This window comes from Panthera uncia, chromosome D1 (genome assembly GCF_023721935.1).
Source record: "Panthera uncia isolate 11264 chromosome D1, Puncia_PCG_1.0, whole genome shotgun sequence".
Taxonomy (NCBI): domain Eukaryota; kingdom Metazoa; phylum Chordata; class Mammalia; order Carnivora; family Felidae; genus Panthera; species Panthera uncia.
In genome coordinates, this window is record NC_064808.1 from 6957872 (window position 1) to 6982097 (window position 24226).

At 62.4% G+C, this 24226-nt stretch overlaps 2 protein-coding genes across 5 annotated transcripts; one reads left to right on the forward strand and one right to left on the reverse strand.

Moving 5' to 3' along the window:
• Positions 1–1332: 1332 nt before the first annotated feature.
• On the reverse strand, positions 1333–16589 carry PLCB3 (phospholipase C beta 3). Of its 4 annotated transcripts, none has more exons than XM_049643714.1 (31): positions 16342–16589; positions 13762–13839; positions 13428–13496; positions 13206–13346; positions 12890–12969; positions 12755–12808; positions 12590–12665; positions 12386–12486; positions 11702–11868; positions 11470–11616; positions 10301–10541; positions 10039–10123; positions 9774–9960; positions 8780–8985; positions 7798–7894; positions 7622–7706; positions 7225–7349; positions 6786–6940; positions 6544–6705; positions 5805–5904; positions 5612–5716; positions 5299–5390; positions 3894–4038; positions 3768–3803; positions 3479–3671; positions 2972–3113; positions 2799–2875; positions 2591–2680; positions 2450–2507; positions 1987–2073; positions 1333–1897 (listed from the first exon to the last, which is right to left on the reverse strand). In XM_049643714.1, the coding sequence occupies exons 1-31, from the start codon at positions 16438–16440 to the stop codon at positions 1694–1696; spliced, it is 3684 nt and encodes a 1227-aa protein (XP_049499671.1). In that variant the 5' UTR covers positions 16441–16589; the 3' UTR covers positions 1333–1693. The 4 variants fall into 4 exon arrangements, with proteins under 4 accessions (XP_049499671.1, XP_049499663.1, XP_049499655.1 ...); XM_049643706.1 differs by having other exon boundaries at positions 2972–3179; XM_049643698.1 differs by having other exon boundaries at positions 2799–3113.
• A 4951-nt stretch (positions 16590–21540) lies between these two features.
• Positions 21541–24166, forward strand: PPP1R14B (protein phosphatase 1 regulatory inhibitor subunit 14B). Its single transcript, XM_049643985.1, is given in 6 exon segments — positions 21541–21799; positions 21802–21905; positions 21907–22188; positions 23301–23384; positions 23703–23735; positions 23831–24166. Coding segments are annotated over 6 exon segments (609 nt in total). The 5' UTR covers positions 21541–21762; the 3' UTR covers positions 23900–24166.
• Positions 24167–24226: the final 60 nt, after the last annotated feature.

Here is a 24226-nt window from a genome sequence, read left to right on the forward strand (position 1 = left end):
CACTAACATGGAGTGTTTCTTCTGTAAGGTAGTGGTGAGCCAAATCGGGAAGATAGGACTTGGTCATGGAATACGGTAGGCCAATCTGGGGACAGGACAAGGCCTGACCCCAGAAGCCGGGAAGGTCTGGACAATAACGGTATTAACCCTGAGGGAGCAGGGCAAAGGGGAGAGGCCCCCAGCCCTGGGAAGGGCCTTGCTCTGGCAGCCTTTTCTCTCTGGCCTCCCCGCCCTGTTTGCCTGAGGCTGCAGCAAAAACAAAGAAAGAAAACACTCAATTGGCAGGAGATAAGCCCAGATAAGAGGCTGCCTTCCTCTGGAGGAGGGAGGCAGTCGGCCCAGGAAGCCAGGAAGCCGGGAGAGGCCTTGAAGAAGTGCCAGCCTGACCCTGCAGCAGAACCTAGCCGCACCCTCGCTGCGGGGTCTCTGCCACTCCACGCTGTCCAGAGGCAGGAGAGAGCGGCATGGAGCAGGTCCTCCAACCTGGCCGGAAGACAGTCTGCCATAGAAGGTCCAGGCCCGCCCTGCCTCCAGGTCAGGACATCTTGACTTAGCTGTGGCCTGGCACACGGGACTTCTGCTCTGGGCCTCAGTTTCCTCATCTGTAAAACAGGCATAACATCTCCCTCACAGGGATGAGGGGGATGCTGGGGCTCCCAGTCCCTGTATGCATCTGTGACTGTCAGCTTCCCTTCTCCCAAGAGTCCCTCGGGAGAAGGGTCACTACTAGGTCCACCCATTCCCCACCTAGCGTATCATCGAGAGCCCAGGTCCGGTCCCCTGATGTCGGGCAGGTTCTGAGCTGACAAGGTCCATCCCCAGTTAGAGTCAACTGCCTGCGAGGGGCCCAGAACCGCCTCGTCGGAAGATGCTGGGTGCTTGGGTCATATCAGGCAACAGGAAGGGGGGGCAGGGAAGGCTTCCTGAAGCAGAGGCCTAAGCCTTTGTGAAGGAAGGACAAGAAGGGCCCAGGAGGGAGAAAAGTAATGAGAGGTGGGGGGGGGGGGGGGGGGAAGTGATAGGCCCGAGACAGAGGACATAAAGGCGGGAAAATGTGGGGGGAGGCCACAGGACCTCTAATGTCAGGTCATCGGGGAGATCTGCAGGCCCCCAACAAGGAGGTCTCAAGGTTAAAACCCAGCAACCCTTCACCGAGGGCCTGACCTCAACCCCACAAACCCTTTTTATAGATGAGGAAACTGAAGCCCGTAGAGCCAGACAGGGCCCAGGGCCCTCTCCAGAACTGCCCCACCCCAGACCACACTGCACACAGGGTCCCTGAAATCCACTTTTATTCATGTAAAAAAAAAAAAAAAAAATTCCCAAAGAAGAGAGCAAGAAGGTGACCCTACTTCCCAGAGCTCAAAGTCTCCGCCAGTGTTCCCGGGGGGAAGTGAGGGAGACAACCCCCACTCTGGGGTGTGGGCACCAAGGGAGCGCAAAAACCTCCCGGCCCACAGTGACCCAGCACCTTCCTTAGGACTGAAGGCAGGAAGGAGGGGCTGGGGACTAATGGGGCCCCAGGAGGGTGAAGTAAGGGGGTTAGTGTGGGGTTGCTTGCCCCGGTTTAAAAAAATAAAATTTCTAAAGATAAAAAGTTAAAAACAAAAACAAAAACAAAAACAAGAGCCTTAGTGTCTTAGCTTCCTGCCCTCCCAGCACCCATCCTGTGGCCACCTCTCGCTCAGCCAGTTCAGAGCTTCGTATTCTCCTCTTGGCTCTCTGAGTCGGCGCCAGACAGGTGCCCGCCGCTCCCAGGTGCGTGACCATTGCTGGCACAGGCCACCAGATGCCCGTCCCCCAGCCCCTCCGGCGTCTCGCCCAGCAGGCTCCGGCAGGCCTCCTGGGGCAGCCTTGCCCGCTGTTCCTGACACTCCTGGGCCAGTTGGGCCAGCAGCTGCGGGGGGAGGAGGGGGGAGTATCACAGGCGAGGCCGGGCCGCCCAGCGCCCTGCCTGCCTCCCGCCCGCCTCATCCAAGGCCTCACCTTGGGCTCTTCTTCGGCCAGCTGCTGCAGCACCTGCTGCTGCCCGGCCACAAGGCGTTCGTGCCGCTGCTTCTGGGCCTCCTCCAGCTGCGGGGGGGGGGGGGGGGGGGGGGGGTGGGGGGGGGGGGGGCCCAGCCACGGGTCCCTAGGGGGGGGGTCAGGGCCCTAGGGCTCTGGCTACAGAAGAAGTCAGGCAGGTGCAAGCCCCCCCCAGAGCTGCGGGGCCAGGATTCTGACGTGACCCAGCAAACATTCCAGACAGAGACTCCAAAGCCATGGGACACTGTTACAGGCAGTTGGCTCCAGATAGGATGTCAGGGGGCAAGAGAGGGCTGTGGGGCCCAGAGGGAAAAGGTTCTAGAAGTCCCTCTAGGATAATATAGCAATAGGCCGGGCACTGAGATGGGTTTCTAATGAAGGAAGGCACAGGAGGGGGCTGCGGCGGGACCTGAGCCTCACTCACCCGACGGATGGAGTTGACGGACTCGGTGATGTGCCGACGGTTAATCTCTGTCAGTTCCCTGCAGGGAGCAAGACAGAGTGGGCTCGGTGCCCAGCCCCCCAGGCTCCCAGCCCCCAGCCCCCCTGGCCCCGGTGCCCTTACGCCTCCTTCTTATGTTTCTCCCTTGTCTTGGCTTCTGAGATACTGTTGTGGCGCTTCCTGTCCAGAATCTTCTGCAGCTCCTTCTTCTCCCTGGACGAGCCGGTGGCGGGGAGGAGGAAGGGTGGAGGGCAGGTCTGGGGGCTCTCCCCTCCTCCTGACAACACCGGGGAGCCCCCTGCCCCACCCACACAGGATCCTTGGCCTTCACCTCTCGTTCGTCTCCTTCAGCCGCTTGAACTGGGTCGCGTGAGCATCCAGGACGATCTCCCTGAGCCGCTGCTGAGCCTGCGGACACGGGCGGCCACCAGGTGACACAGGCTGAGGCCGGGTCTGTCCGAGAGACGGGCCCCCACCCCGCTGGCTGCCCCACGCCCACCTCACCTGTCGCAGATGCTCCAGCCTCCGCTCGGCCTCTGTATCCGCCTGGGCCTCCCGCAGCTCCAGCAGACTCTGCACCTGTCTCTTCTGGAACTCTCGATACCGCTTCACCTCTTCCTCCTCCACCTTCTCGTCCTCCCCGCCTCTGCAGGAAGAACCCCTCTGGGTGACACTCAGGTTGTCACAGGGACTCGGGCTGGGAGGGCGGTGTCTGTTATGCCAACAACGAGGCCCATCAGTTCCATCCGAATGACGGGAGCCTGTGTGGGCACCGGTTGCTGGAAATACGTGCTCCTCGTGGGGGGGGGGGGGGGGGGCTTCTAGAGCGATCTAGTTCCCCGGCAGGGAGGGCGGGACCCAACGTGGGAAGACTCTATCTCCCTGGCACCAGACCCTCCTCCCTGGGCGTCAAGGAGCTCACGTCGTGAAGAACCCCACGCGCGCACACCCCCGCACGTTCCCGTCACCGCGCACGGCACACACTCGCGTGCACGTGGTCTGGACACTCACAGGACACCCGGCCGCTGCCGGCACCTGCGCTCAGCCCGGGCCTGGGCCAAGCCGTCGAGCAATCGGCGAGTGAGGGCAACCGCCTTCCGCTGATGCTTCTTGCGCAGCTCCCGAAGCTCTCGTTCTTGCCGGCTCCGGAGTTTCACCAGAGCCTTGTGGCCTCGGAGCTCATCCAGCGGGGCCGGGGCCACCTCTGCGAGCGACGGGGCAAAGGTGGGCGGGGCCGGGCCGGGGCAGGCCAACCCCGCAGGGGCGCCTCACCCCCTCCAGAACAGCCCCTGCCCCGCACCTGAGAGGAGGCTGGCGATGAGGTCGTCGCGCTGCCCTGGAGAGCGGAGGCAGGGCCGTGAGAGGCTGGCGGACGGCAGAGCGGAGCTGCCCCCTCAGCCCACCCTGGGCCCAGGCTGCCCCTTACCTGGGCTGCTGAGGGAGGGGCTGCTAGGGGACGTGGCGGGGCCCGGGGGCCGGCGCGGGGAGATGTCCAGTGTGCTGGGTGTGGGGTTTGGGGTCACCGGCTGCTGAGATGGAGTCTCCTGGCAGGTTTCTGGGCCAACCTGAGCCTGAGGGGGAGAAAGCAGAATGCTCTTTCCAGAAATGCCGTTCTCTCCAGGCCCTTCTGTCCTTCGCCACCTCCCGGGGCTCCCCGATGCCCCTGGTCCGCTTCCCTCGGCCCGTCTGGCCTGGACTCCCCGTCTAGAATATGGGGCTGTTGAACACCCACAAGAGAAGTAAGAGGTAATAAGGTAAGCATTTCTAGAACCCCTGTTCCACGCAGGGTGTGGGGCAGATAACGTGAGGTCGCGTCCCTAGGATGCCGGGCCCCCGTGCATGTGCTCAGGAACTTCCAGATTGTTCAGGAAAACCTTGGCCCCACCCCAAGCTTCCTCCCCCTTTCCCAGTCCCCCTCCACCCTCACCCACAGCTGCTCATCTTCCTCGTTGCTTAGCTCCTGATTAAATCAATGAAGGAAGTGACCGCAGAGTGGGCACCAGCCTCTCCCGCTGACAGCTCCAGGCAGCCTCATTTCTCTGCCTGCCACAGGCCCCGGGGGACCAGCTCTCGCTGTGCGGGCAAGCCTCTGCTCCTGACCCCTCCCCACAGAAGCCACTGCCCATCTCCTGGCCCCCAGCACCCCAGGGTTTAAAAGCTTCTGTGGCTTCCAACCGCTTTGGTGAGGCAGCCGAACCCTGCCCTTCAGCTGGAGAGATTCCAGCCCGGGTCTGTCCTGAAAGCCTCCTGCGCGCAAAAGGGGTAGTTTCCACCTCCTTCCGACGTGGACAGTCACCCGAGGCAGCTGAGCCTACTGAGTCTGAAAGGCCAGAGGCCCCACACCAGGCGGCATGGCAGAATGGCCGGCGTTGGAGGCCCGGTTGGAGAGCCTCGGTGTCCCCATCTCTACACTGGGGTGGCAGGACCCGACTCAGGTGACAGGGGGCGGGGGGGAGGATTCTAGGAGTCGAGTCGGTGAAAAGAGCTCACACCGGGCCAGGCACAGATCTGACGCTCAGCATACCCTTGGCTCTATTGTCTAGTCTGGACGAGAGGAGCCAAAAGGGGAACCGGCCCCGCAGGCAGAGGGTGTGGGTGAATGTCACCGGGCTGGCGTCGACAGTAAGGCAGTGAACAGCTCCACTCGGGGAGAGGAGCCAGACCACCAGCTGGCACTGGGGTAGGGCAGTGCGGGCAGGGGAGCGTGGAGAAGACGGGGTCCAGAGATCAGCCCTCACCGCCCCGCCCCACCCACACCCCCAGCAGCCCCAAGGGTCCAAGTCACCCGGAGCCTGCTGTCTCCCGCTCGCCCCTGACCTGCCCTGGCTCACCTCGCTCTCCCCGATGAGGGCGGCCAACTGCTTGGCCCTCTGGTCCATCAGGCTGACATGCTTGATGGGGTTGATCAGGGCCTCTGCGTAGTCTGGGTGGGGAACAGAGGGCAAGGGTCTCAGAGACAGAACCCCCGGGGCCACACCTTCCCCACTGCTCTGGTTTCACGGAAGGACCACGGAACCCAAACCCGCCCTCAGGGCTGTTCACCACCCTCAGCTGGGGCCACCTGGCTCAGCCACTGCCAGACCCCGCCGGCACGCCTGTCCCCGACCCTGCCTGGCCAGCCCCCCACCCCCCGCCCCTGCTCACCCTGGTGGTCATCAGGAATATAGTCGGAGGCTTCGGTGTATATGAGCAGGGCTGGCAGGCAGAGCGGCTGGTTGGCCTCATTCCGCAGGCAAATGTAGTGGTACCCTGGGAGGGGGGGACGGCAAGGTGGCTGGGCCCCACTGGGTACCCACACACACCGCCCCTGTGCTTCCCAGAGCCCAGCTGGCCTCACCTGAACGGATGGCAGAGACGGGCAGAATCCGATGCCCCACAAACTTGCCGCCTTCCTCAAAGGCTGCGATGCGCAGCGAAGCCAGCGTGGGGAGCACCACCTGAGGGCCCAGACCGGTGCTGAGCCAGGGAGCTGACCCACGGCCCCCGCGTCCACAGAGCCACAGCTGACCACAGCCACCAAGGCCAGCGCTCCGAGTGGACCCTCAGACGAGCTGACCCAATTACTGACCATCGGTCACCGTCGCCACTGAACCAGGGGCGGCCTCCACGGCCTGGCCAAACAGATGGCGAGCAGCGGAGAGAACAGGCAGACCCCTCCGGGCACCGCTCTCATGGGACGGTCCCGGTCATTGCCAGGTTAGAAACTGTACAGTGAGCCTTGAGTCCGGGACGGAGCCACACCCACCCCAGCGGCACACCGAGGTCCAGTCCATCCGGGAGGCAGGGCAGAGCTGGCGTGAGCCTGCGGCTGTGATCTCAGACAGGTCCTTCCTGCCTGAGCGAGGGGGTGGGCTGCCCCCGCTCCTCATGGGGGGCGCTGCAGGCCCTCCTGCTGTCTCACCTTCCTGTGCTCTTCTCAAAGGCTGCAGAGGGCAAGGAGCCCAGGCCTGACCCTGTCACACGCGGGGCCTGGAGGTGACAGGGGCACCCGCCTTCCGACTCCTGACCACCAACCCATGCACCTGCTTCCTGCTGCCCCGAGGGCCCGGCAGGGCAGGTGCAGGCCCTGGGCTCACCTTGGGGAAGTCAAAGGGTTCCTCATCCCACACAGGATTGAACGAGTTCCCCTGAGACGTCCGAGTGCGGTACTTGCGTCGTGTGTCAACGGGGAGGCCAAACATGTCCACCTCCACGTAGATGCCCACCTTCCTGTCGGACAGGAACTGCCCCGAGATCACCTGAGGGGGCCAGGAGGGTGAGGTGGCTGCGAAGAGTCCCGCCCCCAGGACACCCTGCCAGGGCCCTCCCCTGGCCCCACCTTGACCCGCAAGGCATTGGCCACGATGCCGTCCACGATGACTTCGGTGAAGGGGTCGAAGGACTTGTCCGGCCGCCGCATGAACTCGGGCTTGAGCAGGTAGCCGCTGCGCCCGTTGTACTCAAACACACCCGCGTTGAGCTGCATCGCCACATCTGGGGGTGACGTGGGGACGGCAAGGGTCAGCCAGCCCCCTGGGGTCAGGAGTCGGGAAGGACAGTTCAATGCAGAGGGAGGACCAGGGACCGGGAGGGTCAGATCAAGTGGGATCAGGGGGAACGGTCAGCCAAGGTCAGGAGTTGAGGTGAGCCAAGGTCTTGGTTTGGTCTGGAGATCTGGGATCAGGCAGTCAGAAGTCCTTTCGGACAAGGTCAGCAGGGTCGCAGAGCAGAAACTGGCGAGGTTGGAAGCCGGGGGGTCGAGGCAGGCTGGTGCTCACCCAGGGTCTGAAAGTTGAGGGCCACAAGCTGGCAGCCCACGTTCCAGAAGAGCTGGGGCATGTAGTTGGAGGAGTCCACGCGGGTGCCCTTGGGGTAGATGCGGCTGAGCTGTTGTTTATTGTATCTGAGGTGGGCAGTCAGGGGCCATGCTCTTTACCGGGCCCCGCCCCAGGCCCACGCTGCGCTCCTGTGAACCCCCTTCCCGGCCTCTGCCCCTCCGGCCCCCCTGCCTCCCGGCCTAGCCCCCACGCAGCCTCCCAGGCTAGCCCCAAGCCCAGGCCAAGGTGCTCGAGGGTGAGGACCCTGCGCAGGTGGCATAAGTGGGATCAGAACATCCGAGCCCGCCTGTGAGCACCCCCACCCTGGTCTGCCAGCCCCGGCAATGCGGAAGGATACTCCACAAACTCCATGGGGCTCTTGGTCAGTTGCTCCATGGCCTTGGTTTCCACGAAGGATGACATCTCGAAGCATTTGTTCCTCTCTGGGGGAGGGGGGGGCGGGGAGCGGGGGAGGGGGTCAGGTCTGGAGAGGCTGGGCTGGCTCCTACTCCCACCATTTCCCACCCCACTCACTTCGAGCAGCCTCAAAGGACTTGAACTTGACAGGCTCGATGTAGTTGACGAGTGTTGACATCTCCTCAGTGGCATTGACTTCGCTGCTGGCAGTGCCCTGTGGCCACCAAAGACAGGGTCGGCAGGGCCATGCCCCCCAGCCATCAGCTGGAAGTTGCCTCATCTGCCCCCTGCCAGGAGGGAGGTCCTGACCCTCTGCCCGCCTCTGCAATTGGGCCCCAGCCGCTCCGTGGACCGTCAGTCCTGGTCCCATCTGCCCCACAGGCTTCTCTCTGGAGCCTTGGCGACGTGCCCTGGGCCCCACCTTCCTCCTCTGCCTCCTGCCTCCCTGATCCTTGGAAGCTGGCACTCGTCACCCAACCCCAGGGACTCGGTTAGTCACGTGCAGACGAGCCATTATTTCCAATTACCATCTTGCCATCTCCTCTCGGGTGACCCACCAAGAGCCTTGAACTTGACACCCTCAATGCTGAGCTTGGCCACGCCTGCACACACCCGCACACACCCTTCCCCAGTCTGGTCCCCTCCCAAATCTGACCTCAGGATCCACCTTTCCTGTCACCGCCGCTCCTCAACTCAACACTCCCTTGTCTTACACTGCCCCTTCCTGCACTCTCCAGTCCTGCCACAGGGCCTTTGTACACACGCGTACGTACGTGATGTTCCTCTTCCTCAGGTCTAATCGCCTAACCTCCCCGCCCAGGTGGGTCTCTCCTTCTTCCCCCCAATTCTGCCCCCTAACTCACCCTCCCCCGGCCCAGTCATGAGCATAACTTCACACTTGCTTCTGTGCCTATGTACCTATGACCCCCTCCTCCCCCCATCCCCCCACACACCCTGGGAACTCCAAGAGAACAGGAATAACATCTGATCATGGTCAGACCCAGTACACAGTGCTGTGTCTGGCACACAGTAGGTGTTCAGCAAACGCTTGGGGAATTAAAACATGCTGCGTCTGCCTCTTCCCGCCCGCGGGACTGACCTCATCTGAGGTCGGCTTTTTGGGATCTGCCTGTTCCTCCTCTTCCTCGTCTTCCTCCTCATCCTCACGGTCGGCAGATCCAAGAGCATCAGGGCCCCGCTGTAGCCCCTCCTCGCCCAGAGACTTCCGAGGCTCCAGGCTGGGCTTCTCAAGGCCCAGCTCTTCCCCATTGCTCAGGCCCAGGCAGCTGTCAGAGCTGGGGGACCCTGCAGAAAACAGGGCCACAGGGGTCCTCAAACATAGACACTCAGGAGCCACGAGGGGCTGTGTGTGGAGGCGACTCAGGGGGTTATCTCAGGGCAGCGTGGCTGGGGGTAGGAGCAGAAGCCAAGAGTAGTGCATAGGGGTCACGGGTCAAAGGTCAGGGTCCAGAGTCCTATCCATCAGAGAGGTAGGTAGCGTGGCTCAGAAGGATGAGAAGCCAGGAACTGAGATACAGGTGCCTTGGCAGTGGGGGTAAAGGATGACACAGTGGGATTCCCAAGTGAGGCGTCAATCAGAGCCATACCCAACGAGGTGGCTCAGTGAGGTGAGCGGTCGGGGTCACATGCCCAGGGGACTTCGATAAAGTGAGAGGTCAAGGGTTAGCTAAAATCATAACCAAGGGGTAGACGGACTCAGTGGGGGTCACAGAAGAGGGGTTGGAGGTCTGAGGGCCACACCCGAAGCATGAGGAGGTAGTTCATGGAGGTCAGAGGCCAGAGGTCAGAATTCAGGGTCATAATCTGGTTAACAGGAGGGCTCTGCGAGGTGGGAAACTGAGGTTGAGGGGTCAGAAATCGGATGGAACCACATCCAGCTGGGCTATAGTTCAGTGAAGTCAGTGCCCGGGGACAGGGGTCAGAGGTCCCATCATCAGCTGCGTGGCAGTAAGAGACCCCGCGGGGAGGGAGGTCAGGCCGGGAGCCGCAGGAGCGTCACTGGGGAGGTGGAACTCAGTGAGGTTAAGAGTTCAGGGTCAGGATCGGGGGTGAAGGCCGGGCAGGGGCCATACCGAGCTGAGGTGAGGAGGGCTCGGTGGCGGCAGAGCTCTCGCTCAGGGCCGAGTTGCTCTGCTCCAGCGGCCGCTTGCGAATGGAGCTGTTGGGGACACCAGTGCTGGGCTGGTGTCGCTTCTTGTTCTTCACCAGGATGCGGCCCATCAGGTCCTGGGGGCTGGGCAGGGGGACGCCTGGGGCCAGCTGGCGGCCACAGACAGGTCAGGGCCTGCAGGGGCGCCCTCACCCCCCATGCCCTGCCCCAGTGCCAAGCCCTCATACCGGGTACTTGTCCAGTGGGTCGATGAGCAGCGCGTCCCCGAAGATCGAACGACAGTACTCGGCCATCTTGGCCTGCTGCTTTGCCCTGTGGGGCCAAGGTCAAAGGTCAGAAGATCCTGGACGGGGTGGGGTGAAGCTGACTTCAGTCCCCAGGGGAGACCAAAGGCCCTCGGGGTCGGAGGGTCACAGGAACAAAGAGTGCCCTGGTGGGATGGCTGTCTTGGGTCGATCGGGGGGATCCCCGGGGCAGGGGCCCACTCACGAGTCCACGTGGTTCTCGAAGGAAAGGATGACAGGGTAGGGCGAGGTCTTGAAGGCGGTTTCCGCAATGGCCTCGAGCACGTCTCGCAGCGGCACCTCGGTGGTCATGGTGAAGCCGTGGGTGATAAAGGGCTCCTCCTCCGGGGGCCGCCCTTTCCACACGTCCAGCTCCACGCAGCGGCAGCCCCAGAGCAGTGCCTGCCGGTACATCTCCACCGACGACGTCCCAGCCAGCTGCCCCGCTGGCGGCCAGGCTCCATCACCACAGCCGCCCGGCCAGCCGGGGTCCTCACCCTCCTCCCCAGGCCCGCCACGGCTCCTCAACCAGCCATGCTGGAGACGCAGAGGCCCCCGCGGCGGCCCAGCCCGGCCCTGGCACGCTGTCTGGCCAGCCCTCCATCACTCCTTAATTCACTGTGGAACCAGCATCATCTCTCCTAAAATCCCCCAGGGCGGGGCCCACGTCCTGCCACCCAGCCCCTGGCATCCATCCAAACCGGGCAGAGTCAGCATCGAGCAGAGCTGGCTGATGGCAGGTTCCTTCGCCGGGGCTCATCCTCTCTCAGATAAACATCCCCCTCCTATCTACTGGCCTCAAGTGGAGAGTTGTCCCCAACACCCCCACGGCCCTTCATTTCCCTTTCCTCCTTTCACTGCCTGCCGCCGCCCTGAAATAGCCTCCATCACCTCCTGCCCGGGGAGGCCCCTCGCTGCCTCCCATGCAATCTCTGCAGAGCACCTGCTCCCTTTATTGGGCCTCATCGCCTCCCCTGAATAACACCCTCCGAAAAGCCCTTCCCGCCCACTTAGGATAAATCCAAATGCCTCCGGTGCCCTGGTCTAGCCCTGCCTCCTTCTCTCACTCCCTCTCACCTCTACCTGCCCCAGCAGCCATCCCGCCTCCGGCCTCCTTCCTGCCGAAGCCCACCACACGGTGACCTGCGCCCAGCCTCAGTGTCCCTTCGCAGGCCAGCCCTTCCCCAGCAAAGGCTTCTGGGCCATCTGGGAAATGTGCCCATGCCGGGAAGCCCCGCTCCCCTGGGGTAGGCTGCCTGTTCCCTGCCTGCATCCCTAGGACGGGTCACCCCCAAACGAGGGAGGTGACGTGAGGGGCAGAGGGCAGAGGTCATGGATGCCACCGCTCCAGCTGCCCGAGGGTGGCTCACTCACCTGTGAGATAGGTGTTGTGTGAGGAGTTGATGAAGTAGGCGCTTAGCGGCTGGGTCATGTCTGCGCTCAGATCCAGGGCCTCCAAGGGCAGGATTCCATTCTCCTCACCCCCCAGGTAGCGGCTGAAGCCCTCCATGGACATCTGGTCTGGGGGACGGGTGGACTCAGCCGGGTCAGTTGGGGCGCCTCCTGCTGCCAGCCCCCAACTCCGACTGGCTCCCCTCCGGCTCACCTCGTTCCAGGAACTGCTGGTTGGGCTCATACTTCTCAATGAGCAGCCGGGCCTGGGAGGGCCGCAGGGGTGGGTACAGCACTTCGTTGAGCCTCGGGTCCCGTTGCTTCTGGTTGATGAAGTCCATGAGCTGCTCCAGCGTCAGGTATGGCTTGCCCTTGGCGCCTCTAAAGGGGGTAGGAAGCTGAGTCAGGCTAGAGCCTCCCCAGCCCCTGCTCCAGGCCCTCGCCCCGGGAGAAGAGGAAAGTTCTGGGCCTGGCTCTAGCACCTGCTGATTGGGACTTGGGCAAACGGCTGTGCCCCCTGGGCCTCAGTTTTCCCATCCACCCTCCTAACCACCAGGTGCCGGCATTGACATTAGCGAGGGCTTTGGAGGCCACAGAGTGTTTGGCCTGCTATGCCTGCTTCCCACCTTCAGCCCCAGTCTTCACTCGCTGTGTGAGCTCAGGCAAAGTCCCACAGCACATCGAAGCCCCTCGGTCCCCAGCCTCGGGCACAGGCTGATGAAAGTAACCCCAGCCAAGGATCAGCACAGAGCAGTTCACGGCACAGCCTCGGCCCCAGCCCTGGCGCACGGGGACCCCCGGCCGTGCCGCTTCCCCTGGCTGTGCCGGAAAGAAGGAATGCCGGCAGAGGCCAGACACAGCGCTCTGGGGGCTGAGAGGTGGGCCCAGCCCTGCTCACATCTCCAGCAGGATCTTGTCAATGTCTGGCCGCAGACACAGCTTATTCAGGAACCGCTCGAAGATTTCCAAGGAGAACTCGTCGGGCCGGATGGACTCACTCTGGGGACCAGAAGCGTGGGGTGAGAACCCAAGAGACAGCGAGCCCCAAGAGACCAGACACCCTCCGTGACACCCTCCGTTGCTCCTGTCCCGGCCTCCTCACCCGGTTGAAATTGAGGCCACAGGATTCCAGCGCAGTCTCGACGCGCTTCTTATCTGCTGAGAACATCTTCAGGATGCTGAGCAGGTGAGAGGGGTCAGGGTCAGTGGGGGCAAAGGTCACTAAGGTGGGGGCAGGAGAGAAGGTGCTGAGGCAAGGGGTACTCACTTCTTCACTGGGATCCGTCCATCCTGGTTCACCTGCAGCTTCAGCTTGGTGTATCTGGGGAGGCAGGCAGAAGGGTCACGCCTTGGGCGTGGCCACCTGAACCCCCGACACCCCCCAGGCAGGCCCGGGACTCACGCTTTTCTCAGAAAGGTGTTCCGGGAGGCGTTCTGAGCCAGGATGTTCATAGCCAGCTTGAACAGCTCCTCGGTCCAGACCTGAGGGGTCAGGAGACAGGGTGGGGGGGTGAGTGAACGGGGAACAGAGGGGTTGGCCCAGCCCCAGCCCACACCCAGAACCAGGTACGTCCATAGTTAAGTGCTTAAATACTGCCTTGTCAGAGGCTGATTAGAAATAGGGGTAGAGGACAGCCTAGGACACAATGGATGCTCACTAAGTGATGGCTGACTCAGCAGTGAGGCTCCCCAGGGCCGACCCTTTGGCCCCAGCCCACCTTGGCTGTGTCATCCTGCACGGCCATGAAGTTCAAGAATGTTGTATTCACCGGGTCTGGCCCGGCCACCACTGTCATCAACTTCTCCTCCAGCCGGGTGTCAGGGCCTCCAAAGCCCAGCACCTCTCGGATCTTGGGGTCCTGAGTAGTTGAAAGCCAAGGGTAAAGAGGGGTCCCCCCAAGGCCTCGCTCCCACCCTCGGTCCGGGACCCCATCACTCACCTTGGGCAGGCGGGCATAACGTCCCGTCCGCGTGTCCCTGATGGAACTGATGTCCAGGGTGTCCACCTCCTGGGGAAACCAGATGCCAGAGTAGGTCTGAGAGGCTATGGGGCGGGAGCCAGGGGCCCCCAAGATCTGCCCCCTGGGCCAGGGAGTGGCTACCCCCTGCTGTAGCCCCAGCCTCAGCCCCCGCCCTTAGCACTTCCTGTCCAGGGAGCCGTGGGAGAGGTCAGCCAGCAGCTGGGCCCCACCCTCCTGGGTGGGTAGGAGGGATTCAAGGGTTCGGGGCCAGGGGTCCTAGACCTGAGCAAGTTGTACCAGTGCCCACCCTCACCATGTTGGGTCCTGTCCAGTACAGGAAGAAGCCATTGGGGTCCACACGCAGGGTCACCAGGTTCCGACTGGAAGCCTCCTGGGGACGGGACGGGAAGGCAGGGGTCAGTGAGTGAGGGCTGTGGCCGAGGCTTGATCCCTGGACTCCCTCCGGCCATCCACCCCAGTGCTCCTGCCACTGAGTGAAAACGAAGCCTCATCCAGCCCACAGGTCCTTTGTGGTTCCCTACGGTTCTTGGATAAAGCTCACGCGATTGTCCCCGGCGTGACATTTGGGGTCCCAATGCCCCTCCCGCCCTCACCTGTATCCTACTCTAAGACTCAGTCACAGGGACCACTGACTCCCTTTCCCCTCCTCCAGCTTTTCCACTGTTGCTCCTCTGCTAGGATATCCTCTCCTTCCTTCTCTACCCATGAAATCTGACCCCCCCCTCCCCAGACCCCAACCCTGGGCTCAATTTTCTCAGAGGGTCTGACAGCTCCCTAGTGGTCGGAGGCCCCTGGAGCCCCCTGCAGAATATTTACGGAATGAAAGCAGAGGGTTTGGAAGTCTGACTTCCACAGCTTTTGTGTCCCCCAGGGCCTCATGACAACCAGTCAGCCCTTACATCTGCCTCAAAGCCCGTGACCCCCCCCACCCTGCACCCAACTGGAGTCTCACAGTCTTGTGGCTATCCCCAACCTTACAGAACACAGACTGAGTCCCCCCAGAAGGGGACTCACCCTGCCCTTGGGACTAGACGGTGAATTCTGTCTTCCCTTCCCTCAAACAGCCCTGCGGCTGGCAGAAGGACAAGGAAGGGTATGCCAGCTCCATTTTCTGAGGAGGATCTGGTCCCTGGCACACTCCCAGGGCCACCCTTGTGCGACTCAGGACGAGCCGCCAGAGCTGGGGGGAGGGTCATCCAGACCAAGTGGCCCTCTATGAGCTCACTCAGTCCTCCTAACAACCTTATGAAGTCCGTGCTATCCTACTTCCCATTTAACAGATGAGGATTCCGAGGCACAGGGAGGCTAGGTGCTGGCTTAAGGTCAAAAGGAGGTGCTAGGACCTGCTCGCAGGCAGTATGGCTCCAGAGTCCCATGGCCTGGGCAGCAAGGAAGCAGGACTCCTGCTAGGCTCTCAGCTCGTGGCCTTAGCTGCCACCCCATTATGGGGACTGGAGTTAGTCTCTACTTTCCAGACTCAGTTTCCTTTCCTGGAGAATGGATCTGCAACCAGCCCCGCCCATCTCTTTTCTTACAAAGGGCAGGAGGCCTTGGAACTTTAGGGATGTGGGGACCTCCCGGCCTCACTTTGCTGACGCCCATCCTCAGCCCCTCTCTGGGGTTCCCAACCCTGCCCTGGGGCTCAGGTCCCCCAGTAGTGTGAGGAGAGGGGAGTTCTGTGGGTACCGACCCCAGGGCCTTCCCCTGCCCCTTCCCTGGTGTCTGGCCTTCAAAAACAGCCCAGGCCCCCTGCTCTTCAGCCCCAAGTCCCAGTCAGCAACCCCCACCCCACCCCCAGGGCCCTCTCCCAGTTCCCACTTCCTTATTTGGGTTTATCACACTGGAAGGAAAAGGAGAAACTTTTCCCTTGCGCGAGACTGGGGGGAGGGGTCTCCTCTGGTCCCTGGAGTTCCCAGGCACCCCTCTAAGGCACACCTGCTGCCTCAGACCACGCCCCCAGCCCCTCCCCCCAGCTCCCACGCCTACCCGCCCCACCCAGCCGGAAAGGAGCTCAGAGTCTTCCAGGCCTCTGGCCTGACTGGGAAGGAGCAGCGGGGAGGCTCAGACAGGCGGGGTGGAGGCCCTGGGGAAGGAGGGGCCCAGGGGGCAGAGGAGGGGGCGGTGTAAAAACGAGGGTGGGGCGCAGGAAGGGGCGGGGAGCTGCAGGTGGGGGCCGGGGCATCTAGGAAGCACCAGGGGCAGGGGCGGTAGAAAGGGGGGCCAGGATTTATTGGGTTTCAAAGTCCCTGATGCTAAGAAGTGGAGAGCAAAGTTCCCCAGGAGTGGAGGAACTTGGGGGGCAAAGACTCCACTAGCGGGTGACTCGGTGCTCTCTCCTGAGCCTTGAGCCGGGATGGGCTCCTGAAGCAGGGCAAAAGGGTGCAGCAAGAATAGGGTGAAAAAGTGATGAATGGAGAACAATGTTCAGGCTAGGGTACTAGGAAGAATGGGGGTGCGCTGAGCCAGATTGGGGGCCAGGGTCCTCCAGCCAGAGTCTAGTGCTGGGCAATGGTCTGGGGACCAGGCCGGGGTTGGGGGAACCAGAATTAGACCGAGAGGGAGGGGTGGAAAGAGCGAGTGAAAAGGGGGGGTCCGGGATTCATTGGGGTTCAAGGTCTCCGGACCAAGGAGTGGAAATCCAAATTTTCCACAGCTGAAGGGATTGGGGGTGGGGTTGGGGGCCAAAGTCTTCATTACGGGCACGACTGGGGACTCAAGTTTCCGGAGCACAAGCGAGACTGGCTTGGGAGGCGGAGGGGGGGGGGGGGGAACCGTGGCCAGCCCAGGCTCGGGTGGGGGGTCCCCGGCATCTGACTGAGTTTCAGCGAGGGAGTCCCAGGATCTGGGTGGAACAGGGGGCCCCCGCGCTTACCTCGTCCCATTTGATGAACTTACTCCCGCGCCGCAGGGTCTCTACCACGGTGGGCGGCTCCAGCTGCAGCGCGTGGACGCCGGGCCTGGCGCCCGCCATGGCCCGGCCGGGGGCGAGTCGGGGACCCACGGAGCCCCGACGGGGACCGACGGCGCCGCTGCTCCGTCCGCGCGCTCCCGCACGGCCCGCTCCGGCCCCGCGGCGTCAGCGCCCGCCCGCCCGCCAGTCTGTCCCGGACAGACCAGAGAATCGGCGGGGCCCGGGTGGGGCGGGGCGGGGGCGGGGCCGCTTTGGCCCCGCCCCTCCCTGTCGCGTCGGGCCCGCCCGCCCCGCGTCCGCGGCTCCCCCTGGCGGTCGGGGCGGCGACTGCAGCCAGGGGGGATGGGGCAGGGACAGACCTGGACCCCGGCACTTCGCCGGGGGTGCTCTTCTGGACTTGCTTGGGGTTGGAGGAGAGCGCTTGGCGCCGGGGCGATTGTTAGGGGTACAGCCGGAGAGACTGGGTGTAGAGGGCGGTACTGAAGACCGAGAGGGTTCAGCCCGCTAAGGTTTCGGAGGGGCGGGGACGAGGGTACTACTGGAGGGCCAGACTTGGGCCTGGGGCGCCTTGCCCCCAACCACACTCCAGCAGCACTTAGCTGAATGCAGGAAAAGCCACTCCCACCCCACCCCCTCTGCCCTCACTTCGCCTCACCCCCCACCCCCACCCCTGCTGCAGCTTGGTCTCCCCCTCCCTGGGAGCACTTAGCCAGCTAATGGGCCTCCTGCCGGCTGGCGCCCCTCCCCCGTCCCTAGCCAGGGGAGGCCGGGCGCCTGCCGCCTCCTTTAAGGACCTAAGCATCCCGGCCTTCCAGAGTGAGCCCTAGAATAGCCCCCTCGTTCTGCAGACCCTCATGACGGAACCTGGAGCCCGTTGGACTTCCTACGGAACACTGTGAAGGAGACAACTGGTCGCTTGCCCAAAGGGTTCAGAAGCCTCGTGGGTGTCCACGAACAAGGGGGGTTGAGGAGGGGCTCCGCAGTGCCTGGCCTACAGCAGGTGCCCTGAAATCTGCGCTCCAGAGATGGGAGGGGGGAAGGCGCATGGGCACCAGGATAGGTGGGGGCTGCAGCCCCTCCCGCAGGGCTTGGCTGGGGGGGCTCCTGCCTGGGGGCCCCTGTGGGAGCCCCCCCAATACAGAGGCAGTAGCAGCAGTAGGTTTAAAGTAGAACTCATCCAGAGGGGCCAGCCAAGTCACCTAGAAACCCAGAAAGAGACTGGAGCTGGTTCTAGGGGAGGAGGGGGCAGTCAAGGAGGAGCGGGCCCTGCAGGCCCCTTTGCCCCAGGCTCTCAGGCCTCCAAGGGGAGCCCTGCCTGGCACTGGCCATTCCCCAAATCCCCACCTTGTTGGACACCAACTCTAACCTAACGAATCTCCCTGCCTTTGGTAGAGGCCCTGTGGGGTGTGATTATTATCTCCATTTGAGGCCCAGAGAGGGGAAGAGACTTGCCCAAGGTCACACAGCTTTGTAGGAGGATTTGAGCCCTCTGACTTGAAGGCTGGCTCATCCTGCTTCCACTCCTTGCCCTTCAGGAGACCAAGAAAGGAGGACAGGACTTGTGATCCTCTTGTCCTCTCTCACAAGAGCAGCAGGGTCATACCCTTCAGAGATCCGGAGACCACTGGCTCTCATTGGACAGAGCCCTGCAGGGTGGAGAGTGGCCTTTGCTCCCACAGGCTTAGGTTCAAGTCTACCAACAAAACTCAGCCCTTCTGTGCCTCGGTCACCTTGCCCAGAAGCTGGAGGTTGTCAGAGGATGAATAAGCAAATGGGTACAAAATGACCCCGAGCCACAGGCCGCTGGACATCTGAGGAGTGGCTAGCAGACCGTGGGGGCATCAGGGAGGAAGAGGAGAGGGCACAGATCAGCCCTGGGGCAGGGGGCCTGCCGGCCAATGGCAGGGCTAGCAGGGCCTAGAGGCAGGCCCTGAGCGTAGGGGCCCGAGCTGTGGGTCCTAGGCCTTGGGCAGGGGTACTTCGGAGAAATGCTGGGCAGCGGCTCCTTGGAAAACAGGATGGGAGCCTGTTTCCCAAGCCTGAGCCTCTCCTCTCTCCCCCCACCACCGTCATGTCTCCCGAGGCTAGGGCAGCCCCATTAAAGGACTCCTTCCTCCTGGACACTTTCTTCCAGTCCTGGTGATGGTAATAGGGTTTCTCGGCAAGCAGTAATGGCGGAAGGAAGGCAGTCTTTCCGCCTCTACCCTCGATTAAGGGAGCGGTTGTGGCCCACGGGACCCTCTCCAGGGCTTCTGGTCCAAGGAGGCACTGAAGGAGCCTTAGCTGCACTCTGGTGGCCGGAGTGGGGGGGGGGGGGGGGGGGGGGGGCCACAGTCTGAGGCTGGCAGGATAAGGAAGAGCAGCATACTCCAGTCCCGGGAGGATTCAGGCGGGAGAGCAAGGGCTGAGATGTGGGCCTTCAGCGCTGAGCTCTCCGCCCCCAACCACCGGAGGTTGGTAGAATCAGCCCCCTTGAAGAGGCTCAGAGCCGGTAAGTGACTTACTTGCCCGTGGCTCTCAGCGTGCTGGGCAGAGCGCAGATTTGAACCCGCTTCTTCCACTCCCAGGTTCTGCGCAGGGCAGCCCAGATTCCACCTCTGCACTGACCGTTCTCAGGATAGGTGGCCATGGGGAAGGACTGAACATGGTAGATATGTCATAGAAAGTAGAGAGAGGGGAAAAAAAAAAAAAAAAGAAAGTAGAGAGAGGGAGAGTTGGGAAGAGCATTGTCAGCTCCTCCCCACCCTGCCCAGAGAACCCCCCAGGGGTACCGTGAAATTTGGACATGACAGGAGGCCTCCCTCAGGGGAGGAGGGATAGGAGAGTCATCACTCAGGGTCACAGCCTCTAGGAGGCAGAGCTGGGGCTGGTACCCAGATCTTTATGGACTGTAGGCTCCACTGCCACAGCAAGTTATGGTCCGCGTATCCCCACTCGTAACTCTGAGCACCCCTAAGGCCTGAATCAACGCTCTAGTTCAGAAAGACCCCACCGGCCCTGGTAGGGCGAGGTGGGGTGTGGTGGGGAACTTGGACTTGGGTAAATTGGCTCAGAGCCAGAGGCCGGGCCAGGGATGGGGCTCCTGGTGGAAAGGCTGGGTCCTGCCTAATCTGCAAGGGTAAGGGTTAGCCCTCCGCCAGCTCTCCAGGCTGGATGAAGGGAGGATAAGGCCAGGACAAGGGCTGGGGAGGGAGGTGAGCCCATTCTACCTGCCCTGGAATGAGTCCTGTGAGCCTGCCCTCAAACCCAGGGCCCTCAAGGAGAAGCCCACCTTGCTATTCCCCCCAGCGCGCGCGCACACACACACACACACACGCACACACACCCCATCCCCAGCCTCTGGGTTCATTGTCTCTTTTTCTCAACTACACGGTAAGCCTAACAACGTTCTGGGCTTGAGTTTGGCTGCAGCACCGGCTGTGTGACCCCGGGCCACTCTCAGCCTCTCTGAACCCTGCCTGCTACAGAGGGCTTCTGTGGCATCCAGAGAGAAAGTGACTGTGAGAGGCTGGGACAGAAACACTGAGTGCCCCCCAGATCCTGAGACTCAGTCTGGGACTGCGAAGGGCGAGCCTGCTATCAATGGAAGCATCTCGGAGGAGCTGTACAACCTTGCTGAGTGGTATCTGGGGGTAGGGGGATAAGTAGAGACCTTGTGACAGGGGGCCTGAGCTCCCTCTCTAGCTGTGTTGGTCAACCTCTGTGATACAGTCATTGAAACTTCCACATATTTTCTTAGTTAACCTTCTGACGGAGCACCTGGGTGGCTCAGCCAGTTAAGCATCTTGATATCGGCTCAGGTCGTGATCTCACAGTCTTGGGATCAAACCCCACCTCGGGCTCCACATTAACGACATGGAGCCTGCTTGAGATTCTCTCTCTCCCTCTCTCCGTGTGTGTGTGTGTGTGTGTGTGTGTGTGTGTCTCTCTCTCTCTCTCTCTCTCTCTCTCTGCCCCTCCCCTGCTCACGCGCTCTCTCTCAAAATAAATAAGCTTAACCTTCTGAGGAAATGCTAGATACAGAGGAAGCCATTCATTCTTTCACTCGGTCACTTATTCAGCCAATAGTTACAAGTCTGGCTCTGTCACCGGGAGCTCAGCAAGAATCGGGTCATTTGCCCCATCTGCGTGATTCTGAAGCCCAGCCGGTCCCTGTGCTTTGGGCATCAACAGTAAACAAGGGCCACACAGAGCTTGGCCCCATGGGAGACAGTGATCACATAAGAGAAAGACTATTCAAAGATACAGAACTCAAAGGGTGCCGGCATGAGATACACCATCTGTTTGAGAGAGGTGGGCCAGCTAAGGCGCCTGTGAGATCTGAAGGACAGAAGAGCGGCAGGGCGGAGGATCTGTGGGAGGGAGAATGAGGCGGAACCGACTCTGGCTGGAACCGACTGTGTGGAACCGACTGTGAGGAACGCTTTTTATGGGTCGTCATTCTTATCTTTATTATCGGGAGTGCCGGCTCCCCTATTTCCCAGCCCTTTACTCCTGCGTTTCCTCTTTGTACACATGGAGGTTGCGGGGTGCGAAGGGCCGCGCCCTGTCGGAGCCGCCGAACGAGGGCGCCCCAAACAAGTTCTGCGCTTCCCCTCCCTGGCTCCGCCGAGGGGGAGGGGCGGTCAGGCACGGCCAGGCCCTGAGAACTACATTTCCCATAATCCCGTTCCCCACCGCCATCTTGGCCGGTGGGCGGTGGCAGCCTAGGGTCTAGCCCTTCAGGCAGTTGAGCCGGCTCCGTTCACCCCTAATCTGGGCCTCCACCATGGGTGGTGCGGGACCTCGCCGAGTAGGGTGTCCGGGGACCTGGGCAGCTCCTGTCCGCCTTCTCCACCCCTCCACTCCTGCGAGCCTGGGCCACGTGTCGGTCTACGCGGAGAAGGTTGCTTGCCTTCCGCTGGCCAAGGACCTGAGGACCTAGACGACGGGGGCTCCCACGTCTCCTCTCCAGACCCCCGCCCTGCGCATTGTGCCCACTCCCCTCCATTCCCAGATGGCCCCTGTTTTTGCGTCAGTGAGGACAGAACACTAGGGTCCCGGCGGGAGCGCAAATCCTGGTACCGGGCACTTAGAACGCCTGGGTTTGAGGCAGAAAGGTTAAAAGGGATAGCGGACAGCCAGGCCCAAACCCCTGACGACTAGACCCTCCCCTAGCCCCTGCCCGGGGGCGGGGTGGGAGTGAGGGGCCTGCAGCGGGACTGGCCCTTTAAGGGGGTGTGGTCGGGGGGCGGGGAAGCGAGTGAGACAGAGAAAGCGGCTTCGGCGGCGGCGGCGGCTGCGGCGGCGGCGGCGGCTCGGGCGGCGGCCGCGGGGGACAAGGGGCGGGCGGATCGGCGGGGAGGGGGCGGGGCGCGGCCAGGCCAGGCCCGGGGGCTCCGCATGCTGCAGCTGCCCCCGGGCGCCCCCGCCGCCGCCCTAGCCGCGGAGCAGCGCGGAGCCCAGCCCGCGAGTTAACCCGAGCCAGCGGCCCGGAGCCAGCCGGCGGGCGTCCCGGAGGCGGCGGCGCAGGGAGGGGCCCGACGCGCGCACGTGGCCCCGGCGGCCGCCATGGCGGACAGCGGCCCCGCGGGGGGCGCGGCGTTGGCAGCCCCGGCCCCTGGGCCGGGCAGTGGTGGCCCAGGGCCCCGCGTCTACTTTCAGAGCCCCCCTGGGGCTGCAGGCGAGGGCCCAGGCGGCGCGGACGACGAGGGCCCAGTGAGGCGCCAAGGGAAGGTCACGGTCAAGTACGACCGCAAGGAGCTACGGAAGCGCCTCAACCTGGAGGAGTGGATCTTGGAGCAGCTCACTCGCCTCTACGACTGCCAGGTGTGTCCCTTACTCTGCGCCGACACCCTAAAATCGTTCCCTAGTCGGACTGCTTGGGAACCCCGCCTTGCGCCTGCCTGCCTGTCACCCGGAGTCAATGGGCGCTCCGCTTCCGCGCGCTCCCCTCCCTTTCTATACTCCCCGCCCCCAGTGTATGCTCTTTCTTGTCTGACCTTAGGTCACTCCTATCTTTTCCCTCATGACTCCCTCATGTCACTACTCTGGTCAAGCTTGGGGTCCTCAAGAAGCCTCAAGGGATAGCCTGGGCCATGGGCAGGAGGCAAGAGGCTAGTCTGGGCTGGCGGTGGTGGTAAGGTGATCTACCTAGTGCTTCGTAGCCTAAACTGGTTAAAAGGCGCAAGCCTGGTGGGGTTGTAAAGGGTCTGGGCTCTTCTAATGGGCTAGCCTGCAGCTCCATTTTGGGGTAGGGGCAGGCTAGCCTGTCCTCTGGGTTTTGGTTCTCCACCCCATGACTCCTTCCTTGCTCAAATGGTGACTCAGGCCCCTGGGGGGCAGGGTGGAGGAGTGGGCTCGCCCTGTGCTGCCTACCCTAGACCAGCCCTGGAATGCAGCTGGCTCCAGACTGGGTAGAGGCTTCCTGGGTGGGGGGAGGGGTGGCAGGCACCCCCTCCCTCAGCAAAGTATGGGCTCTTTGTTTCCCCATTACCAGCCCTGGGTCCTTCCCCATGACCCCTCACCCTTTACTTCCTCCCCACTCCTGGGAAGCTGTGACAGGTGTTTGGGGGAGGGGAAGGGGCTGTGATGAGTTGGGACAGATGGCCCCACCTGTGCAGTGATTGAGATGGAGCCCGGAAGTTGGGACAACACAGCTGCAGGGTTCTCAGCCCAGGGTCCCCAAGCCTTTGCTGTCTGGCCCTGTTTGGCACCCAGGGTGCCCAACTGGCAGGGACAGGAAGCTCCCCCCCGCCATCGGGCATTTTGCCTTGGCACAGGCCTGATCTGTTTTCTTCCTCAGACAGCTGCTGCTGTCTGCTGGGCAAAGAAGCCTGGCTCATTCTGCGGTAAGGCAGGGGCCTCAGCCGGAGCCCCTCTCACACCCTCTCTCCCGACTCAGGCCCTTGTCTCTCCCTCCTCCCCCACCCCCACCCCAGGAAGAGGAAATACCAGAGTTGGAGATTGATGTGGATGAACTCCTGGACATGGAAAGTGATGATACCCGGGCTGCCAGGGTCAAGGTGAGAGAGGGGCCGGGAGGCATCAGGGCCGGGTAGGGAGATCAGGGAATAGAGAGCTGCCTGGACGCATGGCCCCTTGGGTAAGCGAAGCTCTAAATTTAGGCCTTCTTTGGTTTTAGTCAGCCAGCCCTTGGGATGTTGGGCCTCAGCTTCTGCTTCCGTCAAATGGGGCTAATGGTGCTCGTCTAGCTGTTGAGTCGCTGTGGTATCGCCTGTGCCTCGGGGGTGGCCCCAGTCCCTTGGAAATAGGTACAGGTGAGCTCTAGGCCCCTGTTCCTTAGAACTCACAGCTATACTTGTCCCCCCATGCCCTCCCAGGAGCTGCTGGTTGACTGTTACAAACCCACTGAGGTAAGTACGTGGCTGTCCCAGAGGCTGGGGTGAGAGGAGCCTGGGCTTCTGTCATCTTGGGGTCTGGCCTCCCTGATGTCTTCCCTCCTGTCCAGGCCTTCATCTCTGGCCTGCTGGACAAGATCCGGGGCATGCAGAAGCTGAGCACACCCCAGAAGAAGTAAGGGTCCTCGACCCACATGAATGGTGGCTCCCACAGGACAATCGCTGCCCCCCGACCTCGTAGCAACAGCAATACCGGGGGGCCCTGCGGCCAGGCCTGGCGCCATGAGCAGGGCTCCCCGTGCCCCTGGCCCAGGGGCCTCTTCCCTGCCCCCTCAGTTTTCCATTTTGGGGTTTTTTATTGTTATTAAACTGATGGGACTTTTTGTGTTTTTATATTGATTCTGCGGCGCGGCCCTTTAATAAAGCTAGGATATGCCTTTGGTGCAGCTAACGGGCTCAGCTGGTCTCTTTTAGGGGGGACACACTCCTCTACAACTGCTGTCGGT

Bases quoted from the DNA above. Each gene is read 5' to 3' on its own strand.
- PLCB3 (XM_049643689.1), bottom strand. From the start codon at position 16,440: ATGGCGGGCGCCAGGCCCGGCGTCCACGCGCTGCAGCTGGAGCCGCCC. The intron at 12,487-12,589 runs GTGAGGAGGCCG...TCTGGTCCCCAG, and splicing joins GTGGCCTCAATTTCAACCGG to AGTGAGTCCATCCGGCCCGA. The intron at 6,706-6,785 runs GTGGGGCCAGGG...TGGCCCCCTCAG, and splicing joins CCAATGCCTTGCGGGTCAAG to GTGATCTCGGGGCAGTTCCT.